We start from the raw sequence: 19,478 nt of genomic DNA, 5'->3' as shown, positions 1-19,478 counted from the left end.
GATGACCAGAATGAGCTTCGTGTAGTTAGTTTTGATAGTACTGTAGGGAGATCTTCTTCAGAATCCTTTGACTGTATAAATTTGCACTGGCTGTCATGGGTGTTTCACTTCTGGTCACAATCCATGTCAGTCACAGTGCAGAGTAGAAAAATCAGTATTCTTAGTTCAGGATGTATCTGCTGTGAAACCCAGTTAAGTCTTTTGCTGTTGTTTTCCATTCAGTGTCTAGGTAAAGTAACAGTATCACAGCTGTCACTTAAAATAACAATCTTTACATTCAGGCATGTTAGAGGTATTTTAGGAACCAAATGTAAAGACGGTAATGTTATTATTTTGTGTATGTACATCAGAGGGGATCTGTGCATGCCACTGAAATTAGGCATGTTAATGATCCAGAATTAGCTGTGAGTCTTCTCACAGCAATAGATGACAGCATTCTGTAACACAGAAAATGATACATGCTTTTGTGGAGTGAACTTTCAGCAACTGTTCCCTTTTAATAAATAATCTACTTCCTGCCCTTTATATACATAGTTGTAAAGGGATCTGTTTTAAATGCCTAGGCTGGAAACAGAGGACTATGTTGGTATATTTACTGACCAAATTTAAGGAGATATTCAACTGTTTGTATAAACAAGGCTTCTTTTGAGATGTTTTTGTGATCTTATGTGCATGTTGTCTTGTTTGTTGATGGAAATTGCAGCCTGGATGCACTGGAAATTGCAGTAGGATGATACTACTTTTTTCTCTCCTAGTGAATCCTATGAAAGGTAGATTTTTCTAACCCAGTAAAGAATGATCATAGGCAGATGCTAATATACAATTCAGCAGCGCAAATATTGATTGGAAATTTTTGCTTGCTTTTCTTACTCCACTGTATTTTGGGCAGATGGATGCTGGCTGTTGATTGGCAGGTTAGAGATCAGAGCAGCAGGGTGAGGCAGGTGTGCTGGCTGAGCAGTGTGGGGACTCCTGTGTATCTTCTGCTTTTACACTTGGTTCTTTTAGTGTAGGCTGTTTGATTGCTGTATGAAAGATCACGCATTTGCAGAGAGCTGTCTAAAAAGGAGATGGGGAGCATAGAATGGGGTGCATAGCAACTGGGGATTCCTCAGGACTTGGCTCAGAAGGTGAGTTTCAAATGAGGTCTATAAGGTCCTATTTATGGGTTAATTACTGTTCAGGCTCAATATTTGGGTTTGTTTCTACTATGTTGGTGCTTGTATTTGGCTGTTTATGATACAGCTTTTCAAAGCTGATTGAACTCACTTTCTCATGCAGACGCATATTTGTAATCGCCTTCTCTGAAACAGAATCTCCATTAGGTCTGCAAGGTAACACAATTGTGTGGATGTGCCATGAAACATCAAAATCTGCAGACTCCTGGATTGTGTCATTAGCGGTCCTTTTTAGAGAAAAAAAGGAGTATGCTTAATGTCAGAGGGCAAAGAGAAAGCATTTCTTGAAGGACCCGCCTGGGGCTTGGTTTGTCCCCAGGCTGTTTGTGTGTAGGTGTAAAACTGACAATAGATTACAGCAGGGTGATTTGTGGTGCCTGTTATTTCTCTAGTTACACTACCTGCTGAGATCCTGATGGCAATGAGTGTCTGCCCCCTCTAGTATGTTAACCCTGTTTGTTAACCAAGTCTGGTTGCACTGGGATGTTGCATCTTTTGGGATGTGTTGCAACAACATGTTTGGAGCAGGAGAGGCTCTTGAGGTGTTTGGAAAACTTTTTTGGAATGAAGGGTGGTAAAATGCTGGAAGAACCTGAGAGGTTGTGAAATCTGTGTCCTTGGAGGTGTTCAAGACTCAGCTGGATGAGGCCCTGAGTAGTCTGATCTAATTATCTTGCTTTCAGCTGAAGGTTAGAGTACGTGACTTCTGAAAGTCCTTTCTTAAGTTACTCTGGTATTTTTAGCTTTTATTCCTCTAAGTTCCACCAGAGTGAAAAGTAGCTCTCCCTTTTGGGCGTTCGTGTATGGATGGTTGTGGGTTCACATGCTGAGCATTTGTCTAACCAAGAGATCTGAAGGGTTTGACACTTAATACTGTCTTAATGCTACCACTACTCCACATTAAATTATCTGGTGCATTTCTTTTAACACTTATGTAACACCATAAAAGCTGAAATGTCACCAAAGAGTTGTATGGTGGAAAATGGCATAATGAAGGGTGAAACAATCTAAATTTCTGTTCTATTAATGTATTTTAAATGTCTCCTAAATCAGAACTGTCTCTGATTTAATTAGCTTGGCATTCCATAAGTCAGTTTGACTCTTGCTTGAATAGCTAGATGTAGCTTGAGATGAATGAAGTGGAACTCTTCTGGAAAGTAGCCCTGTTCAGAGGGAGGTGTGGTAAAATTACTGTTCCCAAAGCAGCCAGAGTATTAGTAAAAAATGTGCTGGATGGTAAGAGAAGAAGAAAAGTCCCAGTTTCCCACTAGCTGCATGCAAAACAGTCACACTTGAGTAGGTTAGATGATGACACAAGAGAGGATGATATGAAGGATGATACCTGGAGTGGTATTCCATTGGAATCTTGGCTGGGACCCCTTTACAGGGTGTGACTGTTGAGCCATGGGCACGTGTGTTCATGTCTGGCTCCTCTGGTCTTCCCCCTCACCCTTGGACCTGAAAGATACTCACTGGAATAGTTAAAGAAAGTTCTGGAGAGGCAAAACTAAGCTTAAGGAAGAGAAAGAAATACATTGCACAAGGTGTGGTTGAAGCAGAATGACGGGAAAAGAGAACTGGTTGATTTTGAATTACAGGGAGAAAAAGTAGGCAAATGTGCTAAAGGGGAGAAGAGGCAGTAATCTCAACAGAGAATGAAGTTCTGGCAATGAGATGGACAGGCATATTTAAGGCCTTCAAGAACCTACCTACAAAAAAGACTGCTTTAGATGTCATGTAACAGGTCAATAGCACATGCCATAAGGAATTTAGTGTGTAAGTATTTACAGTGTTTGTCAGTTTTCAACTGGCTTGGCAAGCAGCTGTCACCACTCTGGCTACTAGGTCTAGTGATTGGCTGCTGTATGGGAACCATGTGTGTATTCGTGTATGGGGGGTGGGGTTGTGTATGTACGCACGTATTTCATTTTTGCATCGTTTTCTGAACTATTTAATATACTGGAAAACAAGTACAGCTGGAAATAGCTGATGTCCTTGCAGAGGCAAATTGCTGTTACAACTTCAGATGGACACTGCTGAAAGTGTTTAAATGATCTAAGAATAACGTCATGTAGCATAGGAGACATTGTATGTGAGCTGGTACTTCTTCATGAATCATTTCCTGCTGAAAGTGCTATACAAAGCTAAGTGCTAGAGGGGGTGTATGTATGTGATTATTTATAAATGAAGAGCAGCCATGCTTTTTTCCATGGTTTGTTACGTGCCTCTGCTGGTTCAGAGTATGAATGTGGTGATCAGTATTCTGCCTTTAAACAATGCTCAGATTTAGATACTGGCTATTGGAAATTGCAATAGTCTTCTGGGATTGTACTCTGTGATAAATTTTCCCTTGAGGTTGGCTGTGAGAATATGTGGCCTACTTTAAAAACTCCTTGAACAGAAGAACTAGTTGAATTGTGTTTAAAATGTAATATTTTAACAATTGTTTAAACGAAAAAAAGTAACCAAAATGAAACAAACCACTAGATGGATACATGTCTCACAAAGGCAGTTTATGTGCAGCTACATAAGGAATTACTTTAGGTATCAGTGTTGACGATTTCATTGCTGGCTTTATCACCTAGGTCATGTGGTTTATGCACAGCAGAAAAGGACTGTATCTCAGTTGCCAAATCTTCAGCTGGTTTCTGTCCTAAAATTAGTTAGTTGCTTTGTATTTGAAAGTTTGCAATGCAGAATTCTGTTGTGAATTAGTGATCAGTTCTAGGATAGGAATCGTATGATAAGTGTCTTGTTAAAGAGTACAAGAAAAGTTTAAAATAGTAAAAATGCATATGTTGGAATTTTGGGGAAGCTTTCATTTAGCAAAAGGATTTTACTAAACGAAAAAACCACAAACCTCTAAGACACATACACACTCTAGCTCAAGTTTTATCTATGAAACGTAGGATTCAGTTTTCATCTTGACAGTTATTTTGTTGCTGATTTTTGTATTGTATCTCCAATGACAGACTTCTGGCTTTCTGTTTCGCAGGCTCGGATTATTCCTCAGTGGGATGGTTACCTGGTACTGAATCCCTGTGGCAGTCCTCAACCATTTCATCAAGCAGTCAAAACAATCCTGTGAGAAGACACAGCATAGCTTCTGACAGCGGGGACACTGGGATTGGTACCTCCTGTTCTGACAGTGTGGAAGGTGAGTTGACACTGCTAAGTTTTGTATGTTTCTGAGAGAGAAGCAATCCAAAACGTTTTAAAGATGTTTTTCACAAGCTAACCGTACTTTTGCAAAGCTGTTGAGCGCATGCTGTTTTTTCCTTGCTGGAGCCAAGTAATTGTTTTGGTGAGGGTTGATTAATTTAGTTCTGCGTGAGTTGTGTGCATTAACTTGCATCTCTGCCACAAAGAGGGTGCTTGTGTTACGTGTTTTGATAATTGCAGTTGCAAGAAGTGCCAGATTTATACAGAGGAGTAATGTCCTGTACTACAGCACTTGATAAACAAGCGGGGAAAAAGCAGAAACTTTTGAGGGAGTTGATAAGAGGACAATGCTTTCTGGTATTCATTGTGTGTGTCACATAGTGTGTGCCAGCAAAGAAAGTTTGCTCATCTTGCTGTGAGGAAAGCGTGTTGTTTCTTCTCATCTCCACTTCTGATGGGAAGGAATTCACATTTTATTGCATGGCATTTGACACATAGTTAACCATCTTTGAGAAGAATCAACAGTATCTAAAGATTGTCAGAATTTAGTTTGGATTAAATCATGATTAGTCAAAGGTGATTTTATTAGGGAGGGGTACAGCCTCTACAGTGTCAGTGTTTCCATAACATTGTCACCCTCCCTATGCAACCTGTCACTGGAATTAAGCTGGAATGAGAGAGATGTAGTGAGACTTGAGGTTTTCTTCTTGCATTGACTTATTTCCCAGTAAGATTTTTGAGACAGATAATGAATGACAGCAGGATTGTGATATACTTTTCTCCAGCAGCTTTCTATGCCTGATAAATTTTGCAAAAGGGGGAGGTGGAATGAGGAAGAACAGGAAGAATTAGTAGAAATGAAGTAAGGAATGCTGAATCGGTGTAAGACAGAAGGCTCTGAGGAGGGCTGAGCATTCCTGAGGAGAGGTCCAAATGCCTCAGTTAAGTCTGTCAGGCCTCTTTTGCACATGAGAAAATCCTTTCCACCCTCTTTCTGGTGCATCTGTCAGCTCATAACTTCCTTTCTGCTTCCTTTAATTCGTAAACAGTTGTTGGCTTTGGCAAAATAAAGGTTTTGCTCAGATATCCAAATTCTTGGGTGTAAAACTGAAATAGTAAATGGTTATTAATGCAGAAGATTTTTGGTATTTTTTCCCCCAGAGATGTAGGGGGGATGAAGTACTCTCATGGTGTGTGTTTATATATAGCTTTAATCACTCCCAGCCAAATGCTGCACAATAGTATTTTAAGATGCAGCATTTGAATTAAAACCATGCCTTCCCCTCCCCCCTTTTGAGGACTTCCCCATTTGAGGGGTGGGATGAAGGAGAGGAAATGAAACAGCAGCTCCTCCTCAGATGTTCTCTTCTCCTCTGCAGGCAAGAGAATAATCTGTTCAGGGCTGGGTGGGGGGAAAATAAAATCAAGAGGGGAAAGGTTGCAAGGTTGCAACAACAGATAGTTTATGAGGTTTGTCTTTGGCAATGCTTTACAATGGTCAGTTCTACTGCATCCTTAATGTTACACATTTTCCACCACCTTGTTTGAAAAACTTTTAAGTAGCAGAAAAGAAACTTAAAGAAAAGAGGAGGGAAACCTAATGTGAAATGAAGATTAATGGAGGAATCATATGACAGGCCTGGAAATTGATTGTATATGTATATTTTTAGTCAAAGGGGTTGATGCCTATGATACCTAGTTGTCTGCATCTCTCAAGCTGCCCCCTGCACACATCCACAAAAAGAAAAGAGTATCATTGTCATCTGTGGAACTGTCAGGCCAGACTGGTAATTGCAGACTTGATGCTGGCCATCTGCTGTCGATGGGGTGCTGGGGACGAAGCTTCTGGGGATTTTTCAGGGGCGAATTTTTTTCACAAGTTGGCAGATTATTGCAGTTTTTACAATGCTCAGATAATGAATTGTGGCCTTGCTATTTCCTTTCTGTTATGCCCACTAAAAATATGAAACTTAATTTGAGAATTGGCATTAACATCTCCTTTAACTCTGAAGGTTGCACCTGAGTTTGTTTGTACACATATATAGTTGCTAATAAATATGCTCGTGCAGAGAATGGACTCTGGTGCATTTAAAATATACTTTTAATGGGAATTTTTCATAACGTTTTAAATGTTCTTTCAAATTCCTCATACTTATTTCAGGAATATTCATTCTCTTTGAAAATGCAGGGTTAAAAAGAAAGACAAGTATCTTTTGTATTTGGCTCAGACCTTTGTGATTTGGAGGGGAGATAGGTTTTGACAAAGACAGGAAAAAGAAACCTTTAATGTTAAAATGTATCCAGCTGATTGTACATTATGTTGTGCAAAGGTAGAAAAATTAGGAAATGAAATAGGCAATGGAGTTGAAATTGCGTGATGTTGATGTGCACTGTGGGAGCTGAGGACAGAAACTTACAAACCTTAAATGTGGGGATGTTGTGGTTTGGGTAGATCTGACACTTTTGAGAGTGCTTTAAATTTAAAGATTAAAAGACGTTTTATATCTGTTTAAACTACAGTTATACATATTTAAACTACAGTTAATGTGTTTGGGGTTTTTTATTTGTTTCCTGTCAGTTTGTGTCCTGCTCTGGATTCACATGAGCTTTTGCACTTCATTTTAACAACTGTTGTGATGCCTGTGTATAACCATTTTTTCAGTAGCACTTAGAGAACAAATACGAAGTTTATATTTTAAGTGGTTTTGAGACTGTTTTTATTTGGGTTACCTAATTAGAGAATCAGGGAATTGGCAGAAATTAAATGGTCTCTAAATCCCAGCAGAGCTCTTTCTCTTGTGCACATTCTGAGTTTTGCCTTTTAGAACAGGAGGGATAAGAACTAGATATTAATATGGTGAGACACAGGGCCCATGAGTCTTGCAGACCAGAGCATTTTCCTTCATCAGATACGCTTGTTGTGCTGTGGAAAGTCCCTAGATCTTTCTCCCTTATTGTTACATGCAATTAATTTAATTTAATTTAATATTTCTGGTTGCAACCCAATAGTGTGAAAATTCATAGAATGTTGCTTTCCTGGAAGAAAGAGATTGGATGCAGAGAATCAGTTACTACTTTTTTAAGAGTTGATGTTCTGCCAGTTTAATAAACCCCCATTTCTAATAACCTTCCAACAGCTTCTCTGTAATGCTTAGCTGATAGAATAGGAACTTGTTTTGATGTTATGAGACCCAGAGGTCTATCATTGTCTATAATTTTTAAGGGAATATATTATCTTTTTAAGGATTTTAAAAAATCCTAATTATTTCACTTGAATTGTAGCATTTGTTTGTATGCCAAAGAGCATGGAGAACCAGAATCAAAGTTACTTGGTTTTGCTCTTTCAAGCACTCTTTCTTCCAGCAGGTCCCAAGCATGGTATTCTAGTGCTTTCTTTTTTTTTTTTTTTTAATTAAGAAGAAAAAGAAAAGTTAATAAATATAACTATTCAGTATAGTGAAAGGCAGAAGTGAATTTCAGGAGGCAAAATTTAATTTTGTAGTATCTTGAGGGGGGTTTTTTTCTGCTGCTAAAGATAATGGGATTGACAGTGTGTAGGTGAAACATGTAGATTTTGCTTTCAGTTTGGTATCGCAAAAGTGCAATAGCACAAAGATCCTAGATCTTGATTGCTGGCAGTGCTCACTGTGTGTCTACTGTGTTCTGTGATTTTTTTAAGATGATGGATTTTCAGAGAAGTTTCTGATTTTAGTTGAGTTGAGGTTAATCTCTATGCCCTTGGATCCTGGCAAGTATTGGCATATATTTGGTGAAGCAGCTTGATTATTTGGAGGGTAGAAAATAATCAGGTTTGAGGCATTTTTCCTTGTTTCCTTCCTTTCTGCTTGCCAAGTCTCACGTTATGAAGCGGTGTCCAGCCCTCTGTGAGTCAGTGTTATTGTGTTACTTGGATATTATCTACCCTGACAATCAGAAATGTGCACTGCACTTGTGCCTGTCTCTAGTCCTTGTAAGTGGCATTGCCATGGCTTGCTAGAATAAAGTGTCTGTATAGCTGATGGGAGTATAAAGATTGATGTTTAGAGTTTGGCTGTTTATTTTTTGGGGGGTTTTAAGATTAAAAAATAAATCAAAGGTTATTTCAGATTCTAGTAGCCTATTCCCAGGATTTAATGAATAGGAAAAAATTATGCTAGTAATTTTCCACTAAAATAAGATGGAGAAATTGCTTCAAGTAACAGTGACATACTCTCTGTGAACTTGTGTACTCTGAATTTGAAACTGGCTTGAACTAAAGTAAAGGCACTTACTAGTTTCATACATGAATATTCTGCAGAGAGAAATAGCTGCTGCTTTAACTTCATACTTTGCCTTCTTTTGTGACAGTTTCTCCATAGGAACAAGCTCTCACAGTATGCTCAGTTTTCCTCACATAAAAAATACCAGCAGGACTTTTTTCTGGCTAGTGGGAGTGTTCTGCACAGTGAACTTGGTGCATTTTGCCTACAGCTAACATCAGTAGTTGTTTCTCAGAAAAATTATTTCTGTTGTTCTAACTGGAAATAAGTCAGTGAGAATAAGTTCTGTTTAGATTTTAATGGCATTCTCTTGGTTACTGTGCAAAAAGTTATTTCTGTCATATGATGTATTTTGGAGCTATGTCACTGAGTTGTACCAGAATGCCTAAATGGTGGGATGGGGGAGAGGATCAGAAGGGCAAAAAACCAAGGAAAAAAACCTCCCAGGCTTCAGGTTTGAGATAAAAACAGTTTAATAATGAAAGAAAAAGTGATTGAACAATGTGATGTAAATGGACCACCAGGAAACTGATGCCCAGCCAGTCTCTGAGCAGCAAATACTTTGGAAGAAACCTGCCCCTCAGTTTCATTGCTGAGCATGACATTATATGGTATGGAATCTCTTTGGTATTTCAGGTCAGCTGTCCCAGCTGTGTCCTCTCCCAGCCTCTTGTGCACCCCTCACTGGGGTGGCAGAAGCTGTGATGTTGTGTAAGTGCTTCTCAGCAAAAGCAGAGACAGTGCTGTGTTCCCAAAACAAGCACCAGAGGGGCTGCTGTGAAGCATATGACCTCTCTCCCAGCTAAACACTACAATTTCTGCCTCTTACTCCAGGTCATTTGCATCATGCTCGGGTGAAATATCAGGTAGATCTTTTAAATGTCCTGTAATCTGTATTTTTGGAGTGTGGTGAGTATCTGGTATTCTGATGAGAAAAACAAGGAGCATCATACAATTCTCTCACTTGTACTTAGGTTAATATCATGAGACCTGGGCATGCCAGTCATTATGCATCTTTGCTGGGGGATTTCAGGGAGGACTTTTCACTTTTCCTTGCAACTATAATGTCAAAGAAGACTCTCTGGCCTGTGTTCAGTGGTTCTGTAGCTCAGGATCTCATGAAAGGGAGCAGGAGTCAGATCAGTTTCAGAAAAGCCACAGAGAGGAACAGTTGTAGTCTTAGACTATTTTTCTGTGAACACTGGAAACATTCTGTAGCTAGTCAGTATTTAATGTACATATTCAAGTAGCCTTTGCAGCCTTATCTGAAGAAATCACAGCACTCATTTTTGATCCTTTCCACTATAGACAGAATAGTGCAATTAGTGATGGACTGGAGGCATTTGGGATATAGGCCACAAATTCCTTGTAGCCAGAAAAAAGCCACTACTGCTGCCTGGAGTTCTAGCCTAGAGCTTGACAAAGCAGATTATTTGTATCCCCCAAAGAAGAGTTTGTAAATCTCTGTTTTTTAACAGTTTTACAAGACTATCCATTTCTGGAGGGCTTGTACTTTGCTCTTTCTTAGTTTTTATTCAGCAGACCTGTTTCTACTATAATGTATGCACAGATTAGACTTTTTTCTTAGTGCAAAGTCCAGTTAATGTATTTAATGTCATCCTTTGTTTTAGCCATGATTTCAGTGTGCTGATAATAAGTAATTTCTGTGAAAGTTCCCTTTGAAGTAGAACATAAAAGCTCACTGTTACAGAAAACCTTTTTCAGGGCCTTGCTTGTGTTTCTGTGATAAGTCAGATGGAGTTTTTACATCAGTTTTGGCAGCATAAAAGCAGCAGTGAGGAAGAACAATGTGCAGAGACCACTTGTGCATGAAGCATGGTTACTCCATCTCACTTCCTGAATCTCTGACTTTCTTCACGTTAGGGGAATTAGAGGTCTGTAAGAGGAAGTGAGAAATATGCAGCAAATGACAAGTCTGATCAGTTAGCCCAGGTTTGGGGTAGAATGAAAGTTTGAATAGTGGGGGCTGGTAATGCAGGGGGCAGGGGATAAAGCCTCTAGAATGCTTGCCTGTCTGCTCATGGGGCATTTGTTTGCAGTAACCTCACTTAAGTAGTAGTTGCTAACAGCTGCCCGTTTTTTTTCAGGCAGAATATGAGCAAGTTTGTTGCTTTTGATATGTTAAATTCCTTTGAGAACTGTGATTGGTTTGTTTTAAAAGCAATTGCTATTACTGTAAACTATAACAGTGCTTTTTTTTTTCCTTTTGACCATCTTAAATGCTTCTTACCCCATCAAATTTAGAAAGAAAACTGGTGTGGGTTTTTCCCAATGCAAAAACATGGTGAAAGAAATCTCTTGAGGTTTTTTTCTTCCTCTTAGAGGGCTGACAGATAAGATTTTGCTATGACAATGACTGTTTGTGTCAGCGGCAGTCATGAAAGTCGGCATTGTAGAAGTGTTGTCAGCTACACAGAGGTCACTTCTTTGCCCCTGGAACATGTTCTAGTACAGTTATCCTGTACAATAGGTTAAAGAGATTATGCCTTATTTGGCTTATATAAGTAAATGTAACTTATGCAACAAATAGCTTTGTAGTGAATACTCAAGGTTTGTCTGCAGAAAAACACTGCTGAGGCATCCCAAGCAGGAAATGTTGGCTGTATACATCTAAACAGTATTTTTTGTGTATGGGTGTATTGTTTTTAAAATGTCTGTTAAGTAGCAAGATCAGAAAAAAAAACAGAAGGCAACTTAGGTGTTTGTGTGGGAATAAAATGAAGTCTGTCTTTAAAGGCAGAAAGATGATTGGCAGGAAAAAAGGCAGTGTTCAGTTCCCTCTAATGCAAAAAAAAAAGTCTCTGACACCAGTCCTCTTTGCAGCTTTCTCTAAGTTTTTTGTAATAACAATGAAAACCGGAAAACATAGTGGAATAGCCTTTCTAATTTTATGTCGGTTTCTTCTTGGTTAGTTTCCAGAAGTCCTGTGATGTTCAGGAATTGCACCCTCTTCTGTTCCCTGTTCTCTGTGCTGCTGTTCTTCCCGGGGCTTAGTCCTTGAAACAGAAAAAGTGGTAACAATGAAATATGCTTGGAAAGAATTAGTTACATTTATGAATGGCATAAACATCAATTAGCATCTCCCTCCATGTTAACTGTTATTATATTATAATTTGTGCCTTGTTCCTCAATATGACTGAGGGTTTTTTTAACTCTTAGTACATTGAGTAGAAAGTTTATAAGGATGTTGCTAACAAATTGAATGGATTGCAGAGATTCCTGTTTGGGGTTTTTTTGTTCCTTTTGGTTTTTTTTTTGTTCCTGAGCTTAGTGTCCCAGAAGAAATGGCACCCCCATTTTGAGATCACATAATGCCTTTGATAGTATGGCCCTGAAAAAGGGATGGAAGTGGAAAAAATTTTGCTTTCATCTTGCCAGATAATAATACAAGTATGGCAGTCATCTCTTAAATAAATGACACACCTGGTCCTGAATGCCAGTGTCATATTCTACCTGCTTGTAGGTTGGCTCCTTGCAACTATTTCATAATTTAAATGCCATTGCCTACCTCATGAAAATAGGAAGGAAATGGTTTAGTTCAGATATTTTTAATGCAAAATTAATAAGGATTTTAGCCTCCTTGAGAAAGAATTAGCATATTTTCATGCTATTAAATTGTGGAAATGTGGTTTGGAGAAGACTGCAGGAGACTTCTGTTTCAAGCCCTATGCTCAGAGCAGGATCATCACCAAAACAGACCAGGTCAGCCCTGACTTTGTCTTTCTGATTCTTGAAAACCTTCCCAGGTACCTCAAAATCTTTGAATAACCTTGTCCCAGTGCCATAAGATGTCCTTGTGAAGAATTTTTCCCTGATGTCCAGCCAGAACCTACCAAGCCATAGTTTTTCTTTTGTTGACCCTTATTTTTGTCTGCTACGACCAGGAACAGTCAAATAAATTTAACTAATCTAACTACCTGACATTTATGTATTTTTTGAGGAGTGGGGGAAGGTGTGAGAGTGGGTTGTTATTGTTTTCTTTTTTTTTTAAATGGCCAAAACTGTGTACTAGTTCATGTTATTTCCTGTTGTTTTTAGCAAGTCTGAAGACTATAAACCAGAGTTTAAATACATGTATATATTTTTGATACATCTTGCATTGAATGTGTCCCTGTGTTTGGACTGCTATTTTTAAGCATACAGGATGATTCTAGTCTTGATGTTGGTCTATGAATCAGAAGACTATATTATGTGCATTTTTCTTATGTTGTGTAACTATCATAAACTCTTAGTGGCACATCCTTTTCCATCAGGGATTAATCTATCCCTGTCAAAGGCTAAAAATATTTTGTATTTTCAAGAATGGAACTGTCTTTCTTGGTTGATTTAAACAATGGCATTTATTGTATGAAGTGGGCAGGAGGTTTTCAGTTTTCCTGTTTGTAAGTTTTAATCTGTAGGAGTAGCCTAGAGATTCAGGACAGGATTATAGTTTATAGTTCTATCTTACATAAAAATTCTAAAGAAGCAGACACTTTTTAACTGGGTGAGAGGAGTTTCTGCAATAAGCTTTTTTTTAGAGAGGTGATATGGTTAAAAGTACTTTCTTTCTTTCTTTCTTTCTTTCTTTCTCATTGCATCAGCCATCTGCATGCAGTCATACTTTGCTGTTGAGAGTGATGGCAAGGTTTAAATTCTAATTAGCTCAGCTGGAAAACTGAACTAAAAATATGTTCAGAGTGATAGAAAGGGAATTGGATTCACTGGGGCATCCATAATGGGGTTCTCCTCATGTGTTAGAGAAATCTTCGTAGACAAAAGAAGTTTAGTTGAAAAAATTTTTAGACTAATGAGAATTCAAATAAGATGTGCAGAATTCTTGTTTTTTACTATTATGCCCTGTTTAGATTAGGAGAAAAAATGCTTATGATAAAAAAAAATCTTATGTGAAGAAAACACACTTCAGAGAGGTTGGAACAAGATCATCTTTGATGCCCTTTCTGCTCAAGACATTCTCTGATTCTGTGAAAACAAGTGCAATTTCTTGTGGTGGTTGCTTGGATATCTGTTGTCTAATACAGCCTCTGAAAGGCTCTGAGTGAAGTGAGTCTTGGCTTCTGTAAAACTGAAGTGTGCTCTCCCTGGGACATGTCTGAAGGGGACCTTTGGTTGCTTTCTCTCTCCTCAATTCCTCAATGTCCCCCAGTTTGGTATTCCTTTTCAGATTGCATTGTTCCCCCATCTCCTCTCCTCTAGTGGAGTTCAGGAAGAAGAGGGGGGAAAACAAATCTGACTTCAAGCAGCCCACAGGATAGATATGCTTTCCACATTCAGGCCTTTACATGAAATCTTTCTCACCTTGATCAGGAATTCAGATGATCTTACTAGTTGACACTGAGGACTTCAGAAAAGAGGACTTGAGTACAGGAGGGCCATTAAAAAAAAAAAAAAAAAGAAAGAAAGAAAGAAAAAAGTAAAGTACTAAAAGGTTGTTCTGGCCAAATTCCTGTTTTAAAATCCGTGATTTCTGCTGTTCCAAATGGCTCCATTCTTGTAACACTTGTGTCTTCACTTGAAAAGATCAGTATGTTATGTAAATAAAAGAAGGAACAGTTCATGGTTTATGCTGGTAGTATTTCAGATTTTAGAATATCTTTATGAGATGTTGCAGTAGTACTTTCTTCCTTCTGTTCCTGCTGATTTTTTTCTTATTTTCCTTTGTGAAATAAGATCTGGGATAGTTGTGTTGTTTTTCTACATGTTTTTCTACATCAATAAGTGATGTAACCAGACTGTTGTGGAGTATGAAGAAGTGGTCTATGTGTAGACATGATAAGTGGACAACAAAAATGGAAGGTTTTATGTTTACCCATGAGTAGAATTTTATTTTTTAATGCAAATTAACATTTATTTAATCCTTAATGGAAACGGTAATGGATTATTTTGGAAGAAGGTGAGGAATGTGAAAAATTCAGAATCTCTTAATTATCTACTTCTGAAGTTTTGGAGTGAAATGGGAATTCAAAAGTAGGTGGGAATATTATGACTATGTATGAGTTTTTACTTTAGTTAGTTCTGTCAGGTAGCGTAGTCTAGTAGATTTAATAAAACATGTGACTTATGGCCAAAAGTATATGTTTATGTGGTTCTGGGAGTATGGAGTACTCCCATAAGAGTAGTATACCCTTAATTTACCCTTTAACTTTTGTAAAAGTTAAAGAACATTAATTAGTCTGATGCTTACATGAGTGGGTGTTATTCCAGCTGTTGAGAGAAGTGTGGGACTTGGAGCAGGATATGCTTGGTGGAATTCTGTGTTTCAGAAGTCTGGTACCAGACTTGAAGAAGCATAAATATTTTTTTTTTTCTTGTATCTTCTGAAGCTTACTGATTTGTAAGGCTGGTTAAATCAGTTTATTTTATTACATGTGCTTATATAAACAGATTTATTAATATGCTTTATATGAGAGTTTCTGTTTGCATATATATATAGATAAGTTACCATGCTTGTTTTTCCAACATCATTAATGTTTTTGGCTTTTAATTACTAAAGATATAAATGGAAATCTTAAAATAAAGTGCATTACAAAAAGACAGGGTAAGTAAAGATATTTGGAGGTTCTGTTAAGAAGCCATTCTTGCATTCAGTGTTTATAATAGTTATTGATTCAGTTTATTTTTGCTACTTCATTATTTCAATATTGTAATCGTGTCTAATTTGCTTATAAGTGTTAGCCCAAGATGCAAAAGGGAATTAAGCAGTGTGTGATTATAAAAATACTCTGTGCAAGGTGAAGCCTGCTAATTTTGATTATCAAAAATCATTTGTGTTGACCTCTCTTCTGAAGCTGAAGTGCATCAATAACCTTAACCCACTTGAGCAGGGATGTGAAGATCTGTGTGTAGCTTCTAAAATTGCTACCCTTTGCAGAGTTTCAGATTTCATCCTGGTAGCTGGGATGTGGGCTGAATGCCATTACAGTTTGCTATGTTAGGGATTTACTGGTGCTATTGGGTAACTGATGAGCACTGTGGATACCGCATTGCGCAAAATTACCGTCTTGCATTTCTCTGGGGTGGAAGATGACTTCAGTTATTAACATAATTAGACAGATTTAATTTTTAATTTTTTGTTAAATTTAAATGCTTTCTGTAAGTATGCAGTTCAGACTTTCTTAGCTAGTGGTTATGGAACTGACTTTATTTGAGAGCCAGAGATCAGGTCTCAGGTCTACCACACCAACTTTTATGATAGACTTTGGTCCCTGCTTGTTCTGATTAAAAAATTAGATCTGAAATGGAGTCTACCTTTTGAAAAGAATTCTCTTATTTCTGGAACATGCCATGCTTCCCCACTTTAACTGAGGGGTTTCTTAACAGGCTGGAGAGCGGAGAAGAAACAGTTTTGTTTTGTTTTCTTTCTGGGGATCAGAGCACTGCTAATGTGCTTGGATGCCATAGTGATAAGTACTATAAATATCCAAATGTATGAGCCAACAACTGGAAATAAATTTGTAAACACTAAATTCTTTCCATTATCAAAGGCAGCAATTGAAACATTTTCTGCTCTCCCACCTCTTGTTCTGTACTTTTAATTGTGCACATCACAGAAGACAAGAAGGGCATAAAAACTCTGTCTTCAAGTATTCCTGGGGAGCAGAGAGAAGTGATCACTAAACCCATTGAAGGAAGATGTAATTCAGATTGTTTGTGTTCAGGCTTGTTAGTTGTCTGTAAACAGTGAACCCCTCTTCTGTTTAAATGAAGTCTAAAACTGGGTGGTAGTACAGGTAGCAGCGCTTAAAATAGCTGCAGTTTTTATGTCATGTGATATGCTGTGTGTAAGCATGATGGGCTGTGTTCAGTAGAGCTGGAGATGCCGTGGGTACTCAAGGAGGTGTGTTGGCAGTGAACCAGCATCCCCATTCAGGTGCTAGGTAATTCACTGCCAGGAATTGAGATGCCAGATTGATTTCTAAAATTAAGGTGATCAAATCCCAAACTGCATCAAGGAAGGTCTTCTTTTTGTGTGGGTGTGTGTATAGCATCTTCTTTTTGTTTTGAATGCTTTAGTATGTTTTATCTTAAATAATACAGAAATCATCTCAAATATGCAAATTGTAGTTGGGTTAGAGTTCTGTTTTCTGCAGTAGATAAGTCTTTTAATCTGGGACTGCTGATATAATTTGTTGCAAGTGTGTTTCATTCCAGGGAGGATGAATTCAGTGGACCAAATGGTGCCTGACATATATACGATTTGGCAAAGGAACTTCTGGTCTTTCAGGATGAGAAACATTCTGTTAAAGCATTTTTCGTAATTAATTACTTATATTTTCTTGCTTTTAGGATTTAGTTGAATTTATTGCTTTCATTTAATTAGTGGGCTAATCATGAAATTTTCAAGTCGTTGTAATGTCAAGGCACTAAACTCTTTTGGCATAGAAAGTGGGGGAAAAGACAACTTCAGAAATGGATTGCCAGTGAAAGAATGGAGAAGCTCTAAACTGCTGTTAATTTTTTAAAAATTTATTTTAGAAATTATTTACAAGGCTAAATCTCTTCAGTAGGAAAAGCTGTGATAAAATAATCTACTGGTCATTACGTGTTTCTCTCCTGATTCACTATCAGTTTATTTAAGCATTGGTTATAATTAAAATCAGATCTTTCAGCCAGTCTTGTCAAAGGGTACAATTTAATTTCCAGGATACTTCTAAAAAATGTGTGACATACAGATTCATTTTAATAGTATAGACCTGTCTTTATACAGACAGACTACTTGCAGTGAAAACACACTCTTAAGAATTAATGCATGCATGAACTTTGGGTTTGTTTTTCCTCCAGCCTTTAAAATGATATTTCATGGCTTCTTTGTGGATGGACATATAAGGAAGTAATAGTTCCCTTCTGGAGTGGAGGCTTGTTTTTTAAAGTACAGAAATCCTCCAAAGAGTGTGAAATTTGGTTCTAAATACACTCTCAGAATTAACACTGCTAATTTCTCCTTTGTAGCATTTACTTTTGCTCAAACTGTCCTCCAAAAAACACCTAAAATTAAGTTCTCAGGGTATATGATGGTTGGGCATCCTGGAGGAGAAGTTGTTTATGGGCAGTACAGAACTGTGAATCCCTAGCCTTTGTTTTCTGCTGTAGGTAAATTCTGTATTAGAATTGGAACAACTCTCTGTTATTAGTGGTCTTAGTACCATGGCTCCACAGGTGTGCCTGAAAAATAGAATGTTAAAAGCTGGAGTCAAAACAGTGAAAGCCAAATGGTGCATGAAAGCAAAAGGTTTTCCACATCTGTTTATTATATTGTAATCAGTTTTGTGGGATGGAATGCAGAAACTCTTCCATGTCTTCTTGTTGCCACTGTTGCTTTAAGAAATGTTTCTGTTAGTAATAGGAATTTTGCTATAAGAAAATGCTGGGAGTTCCAGGTGGATCTTACACTCCTTTCCCCTAAGTTTATTACTACTTTGTTTTGCTTGAATTTGTGAAATTTAAAAAGGTAACCAAGGTAGTCAGTACCACTCAGTGTAAAGAGCAGTGGGAGGAAGCAGGTAAAGTTTATAAGTGACATCAGTCTAATTGTTGGAAGAGTTTGTCTCCTGTTCTTCATTTGGAAAATACAGATAATGATACTTAGTTTTTGAAGTATGAGATGTGGCTTCTTCTGTAGGATATAGAGCTGTGCTACAATCCAATTTAAAGTTAATCCTCTGTGACCTGAGTTGAGTTCCAGATGGTGACCTACATGTGGAGTAGGCTGTTAATTTGTTATCAAAGCTCTGATGTGTTTAAGAAACTGTAAGGGAAGGTGGGGTTCATGTATGGTAAATGAAGGGTAGAGTAGCAAAACTGGGAATATAAAGGTTAGGAAATAGAGCGCTAAAGCTATTTCTGTAACATTGTATTTTACTTCTTCCTGTTTTTACTTTACAGGGTTTTAGTAACTTTTTTTCCTTCCCCCCCCCCCTTTTTTTTCTTATTTAAATGTCCCAAATTTCTTATTGTGGTTTTCCCCGAATCTTAGTAAGTAATTAAGTAGACTGCTAGGTCTGCAACAGACCTACTCCAGTTGAATATGAGCTACTTTTAACGTGATACCACCTCTTCTACCATTTGGGGATCAGCATCAAGGAGAGCGACTTCCCCAGTGAGTTAAGTTACTCTCAAAGCACCCGTTGAACTTTTGGTGTTGCTAGGGATGGTTTCTTGCCCTTGGAAGGGATTCCTGCTTGATGCAGGCATTCCCAAAGTGTATTAAGTAAATTGCTTGTGGCCCATGAAGTGCTTCCAAGAGGCGTACAGCAGCAGCAGCGCTGCAGCAAGGCAGGCTGGCTGCGCTTGGCGACCTGGGCTGACCTTGGTCTGCAGCAGGAGGAAGGAGTCAGACAGGGACAGTCCTGCTGTGAAGCAGTGAGGGGCAGCAAGCAGTGTGCTCCTGCCTCACTGCACCCACGGCAGCCTCGCTGCTGGGGCTGCTCACAGCACCTGCTTCTGCCTGTTAAAGGATTTCTTTTTCCATCCGAGTAATGTACATGTGTTCTAATGTCTCTGTGATACTTGGAAGAGTTACCAATTAAAGGGCTGTCAGATATTGGAACAGGCTGCCTGGGGAAGTGGTTGAGTCACCATCCCTGGAGGTTTTCAAGAGATAACAAATAGATATGGTGCTTGAGGTTTTAGTGTGGGACTTGGTAGTGCTGGGTTAACAGTTGGACTTAATGATCTTGAAGATCTTTTCCAACCTAAATGATTCTGTTCTATGATTATAGGTTTGGGCTGGGGCTCCTGAAGTGAGAATACAGAGGTGAGCTAGGAGGATGACTACTGTGCAAAGCTCAGCTGAGGGAGATCAGTGGAGGAAATTAAGCTCAAGTGTGCGATTGGGAGAAAAAAATGAAGGTGTGTTCTC

General features: G+C 38.3%; 1 protein-coding gene across 3 annotated transcripts in view; it reads left to right on the top strand.

Annotated features, from left to right (window-relative positions):
• The window catches only part of CEP85L (centrosomal protein 85L), a 104,561-nt gene that overhangs the window by 11,877 nt on the left and 73,206 nt on the right, over positions 1 to 19,478 (top strand). For 2 of the 3 annotated variants that reach the window (XM_084203704.1, XM_084203705.1), the window contains one exon: positions 4,174 to 4,335. In XM_084203704.1, the coding sequence (XP_084059830.1) occupies positions 4,174 to 4,335 (162 nt within the window). Of the gene's footprint in view, positions 1 to 4,173; positions 4,336 to 11,551; positions 11,635 to 19,478 lie in introns of those variants that run through there. The other variant, XM_084203706.1, reaches the window with a different exon arrangement.

The sequence above is a fragment of the Fringilla coelebs genome (genome assembly GCF_963513975.1).
Source record: "Fringilla coelebs genome assembly, chromosome: 3".
In the NCBI taxonomy this organism is placed as follows: domain Eukaryota; kingdom Metazoa; phylum Chordata; class Aves; order Passeriformes; family Fringillidae; genus Fringilla; species Fringilla coelebs.
The sequence above is the reverse complement of the archived record's forward strand: the minus strand, read 5'-3'. Positions and strand labels throughout refer to the sequence as shown.